The 9,007-nt window shown below is 44.6% G+C and overlaps 1 protein-coding gene across 1 annotated transcript in view; it reads right to left on the bottom strand.

Annotated features, from left to right (window-relative positions):
• The window catches only part of LAMC2 (laminin, gamma 2), a 58,772-nt gene that overhangs the window by 11,510 nt on the left and 38,255 nt on the right, over window positions 1–9,007 (bottom strand). The window contains exons 8-14 of the mRNA XM_011927261.1: window positions 7,925–8,037; window positions 6,722–6,940; window positions 5,971–6,153; window positions 5,049–5,294; window positions 2,568–2,710; window positions 1,324–1,480; window positions 810–1,015 (exon numbers count right to left, since the gene is read on the bottom strand). Of these exons, the coding sequence (XP_011782651.1) occupies window positions 810–1,015; window positions 1,324–1,480; window positions 2,568–2,710; window positions 5,049–5,294; window positions 5,971–6,153; window positions 6,722–6,940; window positions 7,925–8,037 (1,267 nt within the window). The remainder of the gene's footprint in view (window positions 1–809; window positions 1,016–1,323; window positions 1,481–2,567; window positions 2,711–5,048; window positions 5,295–5,970; window positions 6,154–6,721; window positions 6,941–7,924; window positions 8,038–9,007) is intronic.

Here is a 9,007-nt window from a genome sequence, read left to right as displayed (position 1 = left end):
TAGAGAATTTTTATTTATTTTCTACAGCAAACATTTTCATAATAAAGGAAACAATCAATACACATTATTTTCAATGTGACTTCCTTATTATAGTATCTGATTATCATTCCACTTCCTCTATTCATCTCCCACCCATCCATTTACATTACTGTCACCATAGCCTTCTTCATTCAGAAATAGAAGAGTGCTCAATCAAATCTCTCCCTCCTACCACATTACAAACTACATTAAGAAAATCATATTGGCAGCATTTTTTTCCCATTTTCAAAACCATGTCTTTATTGGGCTCCCTCCATCCCTCCCTCCCTTCCTTCCTCCCTCCCTCCCTTCCTTCCTCTCTTCCTTTGTCCTTCTTTCCGTCTGTCCCTTCCTTCCTCCTTTCTTCCTTCTTTCCTTCCTTCCTTTTCATTCATTCATTCATTCATCCATTCGTTCATGCACCAGACATTTACCACAGCTATACACTGTACTGTAGGCTGAGAAAGTAAATATGAACTAAAGTAAATCCTGCCCTCTGGGAGTTAACAAGCTAGGAGATAGGCAGAAGGGAGGTGAGGCAGGGCCAAGATGAGGATGTAGTTAGAAATAAATGAACTAGGGAGAAGAACATAACGCAGTAAAATAGGAAACTGCAGAAGGCCAAAGACATAAATAGATGTGACTGTTGCAAGGAACAGAAGTCCAACCACCTGTCAGGTAGATCAGAAGCAGAAAGTGAGCCACTGAGAAACAAAGTGAGTCAGTGAGATCTGGAAGTAGATCTCCCAACACAGCAGTAATTCTCAATACCCTAGCCCAGCAAAACCTACAGTGTTTCCCAAGGAAGCTTCGCTTTCTGCCAGGCTCAGCTGCATCTGAGTGATGAGCCTGTGAGTATCCCGAACTTGGTTCTGGTACTGACTTCCCAGGGCCCGAACTCTTTCCACAGTCATCTTGAGGTCATCCAGGCGGCTCCGGTAGCTGTTCTCTTGGCTCCTCACCTTGGCCAACTGGAGACCAAGGGATCTGCTAGCACCTGAAAGCAAAGAAGGAAAGGGAGCATGAGCACTTTCTGGGTCAGCATAGAGTTAGCAAACATAACGGAGGGTTGACTGGCTTATGGCCAAATGACAAAAGCACAATAGAGAAATGCATGCAACCATTCTTTTATCGCCATCATTCAAGTCCCAGGGGGAATGTCACAGACAGTCCTTCCACTTCTGCAAGGGCTGGTTGGAGATATTTGCTGAACTGATAACCATAGAAGATTTTATGACCTAACGTAGCCATTCCTTCTAGGACTATGAATTCTCCTCTGTCTGAAGGGAATTGGGCCTTCATCACCTTCTGAAATCTGGGCATCTCTCAGAATGTCCCGAAGGGCCTGCTCAGCCTGCTGCATCCTGCCTTCCAGCTCTGTATCAAGTACTGCTCCATCACCACCCTGAGCCTTTGAAATCAGGGCCTCCATTCTCTGAAGCTGCTGCATAAACTGATCCATCTGAAACCACAAAAGAAAGATCAGAACAGAGGGTGGAGACCATGTACCCAAGGGATTGTCCAATACCAGGTACCCTGGGGATAATACCAAAAGTCCAGAAACGCTTAGCATGTCATGGTGGTTAAAATTTTAGACCCTGGAGCCTAGAGTCCTTGAGTTTGAATCCTGGCCTCACTACTCACTAGCTGTATGACTTTGGGCAAGTCACTTTCTTTATCTATAAAATTAGGATAATGAAAATAAGAATAGTATCTCCTAAAGTTATTACTTGGACTACCTGGGTTAACATCTGTAAAGCTCAAGCTTTACTATGCAGTTAGTATTTGTAAAGTGAAAGCAGTTGCAAGCTAGAGACAAGAGAACAGTGCCTGACACAAAGGATATACGTAAAAGGCTTGTTAAATAGATCAGTTTAAAAAACAAGTTGAGTTTGCTCTCCATTCGGAGTTCTGTTTGGACCTTTGTCTTCCCCAATCCTCACTCCAGGAAGAAAAATAGTTAATAATTAACAAGAACATCAAGTTCATTCCTCTCTGGAATTCAAATGAGACATTTCTGGAGGCCATTCTTGTTTGGGAAGTCTTGATACTTTCTGGACTCCTGATATCTTTTATGTTTATGTTTTTCTTCATTTGTTTTACAAAGACATCTGTTGAAAAAAAATCGAGCTGGAAAGTGACATATTATAGTGGGAAGAGCCCTGAACTCAGTTAGGGGACATGGGTGGGATTCCGAGTTCCACCTAGCCATATCACTTTGAAAAATTTCAAGTATTTTGAGACTTTATTTGACCAATGAAAACTGAGGTCAGAATACTTTTCCATTCAACTCAACTAAGTTATCACTAGTGCCAAATGAAACAGTATCTGCAAAAGAGGTTTTGAAAATGGTATATATAAGAACATAAACCTGAAGTATTATCACTATACAGAAATTTTTAATACAGCAATTTTTAAAGAAAGAAATCGTAATCACACTCCCATCCTCAGGAGACTAGGAGGGTCCTAGATCTGTGACAGAACCAACCAGTGGACACTTAAGGATTTGATTCTGTGGGGTTAGGGGTGGCAAAGAGAAGAACGCATACCTGAATCTTCACTTGATTATAGCAAGCTGGACAGCTGAATGCTCCGTGCTCACAGTTGGGGCCACCAAATCCTGGCTTACAAACACAGGTGCCATCACTTCGACATTCTACAGGCTCTGAGCCCATGGGGTTGCAGTTGCAAGCTAGAGACAAAAGACAGACAAATGGAGCATTCACATCAAACTAGTCTAGAAACTGGAGGTAGAGCAAAGATACAAGGAAGGAGGATCAAGCCTCCAACAGCAGAGAATCCTTCTACGCCTCCATGCACCTTCTTAATACAGATAGGTCTTAGGAATCATGTGGCAGGTTTGCCTGGTGTGTGTGCCTGCGGGGAGATTATAGCCTTTCTGGCAGTGCTCATTTTCCTCCCCCGTTAAACTAAAAGCCTGTTAGATATTCTGCAGGCACTCTGGCTTTGCTTTCAATGTGAATAACATTTCTTCTGGGCCCATTACATGCCAGATGTAGACATCCCCCTCTATTTTGCAGATGAGGAATGTGAGCTCAGGGAAGCAGAGTAATTTGCCTGACGTTACATGGCAAGTAAATGGCAAGCAACAATGAAAGCTCAGGAAGGGCCAATGTTCTGTGGCCTCTGGTGTAGGAAATACAGTTAAGAAATTGTATTTCTTAATCAATCAAACTGATTAAGCCAGGTTCTGTTATAGGAGTTAAGGATATGATAGTGGGTGAGACACTTTGATGATTACAGTGATTCTCTGGGTGACAGTGATTCTCTGGGTTGTTCTATCTTCAGGGCGCACAAAACGCTGATTATATATCTAAGTGTGTTGTCATTATTTGCATACATATTTGTGTATCTTCCTTATTATCATAGAAACTCTTCGAGAGTTGGGATGACTTATTCACCATTATAGCCTCAGTATCTAGGTTCACACTGGGTACATGGTATGTGCTTGATAAAGGATAGTTGAGTGAAGAAATGTGTGGTATAAAGCCAGTGAAATTTCTGTTAGTAACCTAGAATTACAGCTACAATTAAAGACAGAATATAGTTAGAATATATAACTAGAATTATAGTGTGTATAGTGGGCTTTCTTTTATCCACCACTTTGAGTTAAATATTAATCATATATATGAGCAAACTGAGGCTCAGAGGGAGTAATTGGCATAATTAGCACAATATAATAGGTATGTTACAAAACTGGACTTGAACTCAGTCCTGCTGGTGTCATATGGGCTTTTCCTCTCATGAGGTGCTTTCTAGCACATCACAGCCAACCCAGAGATTGGGGTCTGGGCTGGTCTGGTCCAGAATTCCCCAAGGGATTTGTACCACTAAGTAGAAGCCTCAGGTTGCAGAGGTCCTCAAGCACTTCAAAGTGGAGACTCTGGTGTGAGTGGGAGGCTGTGAGCTCCATGCAAACCTCCAGGTCTTCATGAGGAACCAAGAGTCTTCCAACCTGGTTGTCCAGAGTGGCTCTGGACTTTTTTTTTTTTTTTTGAGACAGACTCTTGTGCTGTTGCCCAGGCTGGAGTGCAGTGACATGATCTCGGCTCACTGCAACCTCTGCCTCCTGGGTTCAAGAGATTCTTGTGCCTCAGCCTCCTGAGTAGCTGGGATTCCAGGCTCCCACCATCACATCCAGCTAATATTTGTATTTTTAGTAGAGATGGGGTTTCACCATGTTGGCCAGGCTGGTCTTGAACTCACAACCTCAGGTGATCCACTCGCCTCAGCCTCCCAAAGTGCTGGGACTACAGGCGTGAGCCACCATGCCTGACCCCATTCTGGACTTTATAAACAAAGTTAGGGTGAACAAAATCCTAAGTTCTGGGCCCCAAGGTCAGCCTGGAACTGAGGAGTGAGTCTGTGGGGCAGGCCAGCTCCTCTAGAACTGAACTTGCCTCTAGAATATAACATGTACAAAGATTTGAAAGCAGAGCTGGGCAAGAGGACCGGTCTGCACATTCATGCTTTGATCTGCAGCAGGCCTCAGGAATGCTCCACTACAGCTGCTACTTTGAAGCTGTCTCGTTAGGAGAACTTTCGACTGTTACTTTTCTATACATCAATTATGCTGACTTCTGAGAGAGTCTCTTAAATTACTTTACAGCCCACTCCCCTGCCCACTTGAGTTTGCTCAGGTTTACTCTCGAGTCATTTATTACTCTCCTACAACAGGTTTGGCGGCCACTTCCCTGCCTCGCTGCTTGGGATTGGGCATAGGATATGGCCCCGTGTTATCTCCCCTTCTGCGTAGGAATGTAAACCTGACCCTTTTCACTTCTCCCATCCAGCTTTAACCTAGCTCTGTCTTCCACACCTGGCTACAGGGGAAACCTGTCTTAAGGCCTTTGACAGATGAAGAAAGGCCCAAGGTGCTCATGGGTCAATTTGGTCAGAGAACCAAAGTAACATCGCGATATGAACTGCCATTGCCCCTGCTTAGATGGCAAGCAAGCGCATGTGTACACAGGCACACACAGACACAGCCTGCCTGGGTGGAGTCCTACCTCGACACTTTTCTGCTGGATTGGGAGCCAACGGGTCCCCGAAGTAGCCTGCTTTGCACTGGTCACAGTAGATGCCGGCTGTGTTGTGGATACACTTCAGACACCTGCCTGTCAGCCGGTCACAGTTCCCAGAGGCACTGGGGTCCACATTGTTGTTGCATTGACAGGGCTGACAAGGCCTCACTGGGCCATGTTCACCAAAGGGGTCCCCAAAGTAGCCATCAGCACAGAGCTCACAGCGGGCACCTGGGAAGGAACAAATGACCAAGCCTAGGTCGACATCCATCGGGAGGAAGACCAGATGCAGAGGCCTAAAGTTGCAAGTCACCCTCTAGAAGAACCAGAGAAATGTGCTTCTCCAGGGACCCCCGAACAAAGCCCTCAGGAGCAGGTGTGCAACGCAGGGCTGGCCCTCTCACTCCATGCCCACCGCAGGTTGCAGAACACAGCAGCGCCACTAGGAGGCTTAACTAGCTGGCTGGGAAAAAGCAGGCAGCTCCACAGAAGTAGTAAGGTTTTGAACAATACCCCCAAAACGGCTGCTGAAGAATCCGTTCTTCTTTCAGACTGACCAGCAGAAGGATGTGACATTTAAGAGGTCACTAAGTTTTCCCTCTTTATCTCAGTTCATTAAGAAACAAACCATGTGCTTGGTCTGAAAATGTCATCTTCTAATGACAAACCTCTCAAAACAGCTTCAGGTGTTTTCTCCCATAATTGCACTCCGCTCTTGCTTAATCCACTTTACCTCTTGGGCATCGCAATATCTTATCTTTAAGATATTATCTTTCGAGTGAGCACATTTAGGTGAACCCGAAGTCATTACAATTTCCTAGAAATTCCTCAGAATAGAAGCTATTTGCACACATTCATGGCATCAGGACAGGAGGAGGCAGATAGCAGAGCAGACCCGTGGCCTTACCGGTGACCCCGGGAGGGCAGTTATTGCACACCACCTCCTCTGTCTCTGGCATCACTGAGCAGCTGAACCCGTTATGACAGGGACATGGCTTGCAGCTGCGGGGGTCGTGTGGATCATTGTAGAAACCAATTGGGCAGTCAGCACACTCAATGTCAGGATTCTCATCCCCTGAATAACAATCTCCTGGGGGTAGAAGAGTGGAGGGGCAGAGAAGTGAGCAGGGTCAGACAATACATTTCCTTCAACACGGGTCAGAGCGGAGAATGTCAAAGTGCCTGAGCACTGGCATTCACCCTTGCCACAGAACCAAATCTACACATGACCAAGGCCCTGAATTTCACCCTCGCTCCCCTATCCAAAGTAGACACCCACTTCTTTTACTATCCATAACCTAACACCGTTCCCTATGTTCTCTGTGACCTGACACCACTTGTCTGCACATTCATTTAGACCCGGACTTGTCTTTGATCTCCCCACACAATTCTTGCAACTCAACACCAACTCCCATACTCAGCACCGAACCATGACGACCATTTCCTGTAACCTGGCACCTTTCTCACAACCTTGTGGCATTTCCACAATGAACAGGATTGAGTGTAATAAGGCACCATGTCCATCTTCCCTGACTCCAGCTCAGCTCTCCTTAATCCTTTCCCACATCTGATGTGAGTTCAGCCATGGTCTTTCTTACACAGCTCTCTCTCCTCCACACGACACCCCAGCCACCTGGTCCAGGTGTCATTTCACTCACCTGTGTCTGGATCACAGGCCCCTCCCCCTTGACAGTTACAAGGAATACAGGTGCCAAAAGGCCCCAGTTTCGCTGAATCTCTCTTGTAGCCAGAAGCGCAATCCTGGCAGAATTGCCCCTTGTACCCAACAGGACATATACACTGTTCAACCCAGGGTGCCGGGGCTCCAGAGATGGGTCGGGCTGAAATCAGGGTCACATTGTCAATGTACCCAGTACCTGCAATTGAGAGTACAGTTTAGAAGTTGCAAGTGGTACAGCCTGAAGATCTCAAGTCAGATCTCTCTTGGGATTTTACTTTTCTTAACTCCCTAACAAAGACAGGTGGTGTTCATACATCATGCCATGTAGAGAGGTATAGCAGTCCCCCACTGTGACTGAGCACACAGGCTCTGGGGTCAGAAAACCCGGGGCTTAAATTCTGACTCCACCTTCCCTAGCTGTGTAAATTGGGCAAGTCCCTCAGCCTCTCCATGACTGTGTTTCCTCAACTATAGACAAGAAGTAACAGTGGTATTTATCTCCTATGTCTGTTGTGAAAATTAAATTAGATAATGCATGTATTATAATCTACCTGGCATACAGTAAGAGTCAATACATTGTTACATGTTTCTGCTTCCGGCTTTATTTGCTGCATCAGTGACATGGAAATAGTGCATGCTAGCCACGTTTCCTTTTTACGTGAGTGCAGAAAAGCTTAAGAAACTCTTGTTAAATAATTCCACTTGGGATTAGGAGGACCCAACATGTAAAATTCAAAAAAAAACAAAAAACAAAAAACAAAGGAATTAATAGAATACATGATGACTCAAACAGGGTAGCATAGAGAATAATCTCAAAAGGAAAAGCTGCTCAAGGAACAAATAAGACTGTGTTGTAGGTACCATTTCCTAGCTAAGGAAATGTGTCCATTTATTGTAGATTATCTTTCTCAGATAATCAGCTTTAAAAAAAATTAAGTGGCCCTTTTAGCAAGGTAGCGTCATTCACCCTTCACTGGTGCTGGGTGTTGACATCTGTTTAGAGAAACATTTCTTCTAAAAAAGCTTCTAGAATATAAAAATTCAGATCAAATCAATTATTCTAGGTCAGAATCATCAAATAACTTACCTACTTGTTTGGAGACTGCCACCACCTTAGACAGCTGAATCAAATTACACTAAAACCTAAGAAGAGAGAAATTAATTTCTCTTAGCCACTTACTGTATTCTCCATATGTAGCTCGGATGCGGAGGGCTGTGAGATTCCGCAGTAACCTTCGATACTCAAAGTAACTCAGCTGGGGGCTCCAATTACTGCTTGGATGCTCATTTAACCTGCATAATTTAAAATCAAAAGCTTTAAAAATCCGATTCTTACCACATACCTACCTGTTATAAATTATGCCTGAGGATATGGGAACAGCTAAGCCCCTTCCCAGTCCTGCTTAGAAGGGGGCACAGGACTGAGAGCCACCTTTTCATAGGCATGTACTTGGACCTTCCTCACTCCATGGGGAGGGCAAACCCCAGAGAAAGTGATGGAGGGCATCCCAGTGTGGGAAGTCCAGATCCAGGGGTGACGTCACCTGAAACCATGTTGATCCCGAGTCCTCAGACACCACTTTCTATTCTTGGCCACCCATAAGCTAGCATTAGGAATATCTCCACGTTCCAGAAGTTCTGATTCTCAAGAGCAACCATTCATTTTTTTAAAAAAAAAATCATTTCTTTGTTATCTGAGCACATTTTACTTACTTTTTTCAAAAACCAGCTTCCACTTTTACATTGTCCACATTTAATACTTTTTAATTTGGCATCGTAGTGGCTCACTATAACATATCACCAGCCCCTGTGCTGTTCTTCTAAATTTCATTTTGTTTTTTACCGAAGTATCTCATACAGGAACAACACTACCCACCTTCATTTCATTCACTGATTTGTTAAACAAAAGTTGACTGTGCACTTGGTTTGGGCTAGAAGCTATGTCAGGCTGGAGGACACAAAGACAACAGGGAGAGGTGATCACCATCCAGCCAGGGGAGTCGGGTGGGTAGACATACAGTTATAATAAGATGCCATGAATGCTATAACAAATGCATGCACAGAGTGCCATGGAAACACAAAGTGACTGCAACTTTACCCGGGATTCTGAGAAGGCTAATACAAAGGAAGAACATGGAAGCTGAATCTCAAAGAGTAAGTTCACCAAGCCTGGAAGGTGGGAATGGGCATTCCAGGCAGGAGAGCTGTGTGTGTGTGTGTGTGTGTGTGTGTGTGTGTGTGTGTGTATCATTAGAACACATAT

This window comes from Colobus angolensis, unplaced genomic scaffold, assembly GCF_000951035.1.
Source record: "Colobus angolensis palliatus isolate OR3802 unplaced genomic scaffold, Cang.pa_1.0 Scaffold702, whole genome shotgun sequence".
Lineage (NCBI taxonomy): Eukaryota > Metazoa > Chordata > Mammalia > Primates > Cercopithecidae > Colobus > Colobus angolensis.
This window is presented reverse-complemented; position numbering and strand designations above follow the sequence as displayed.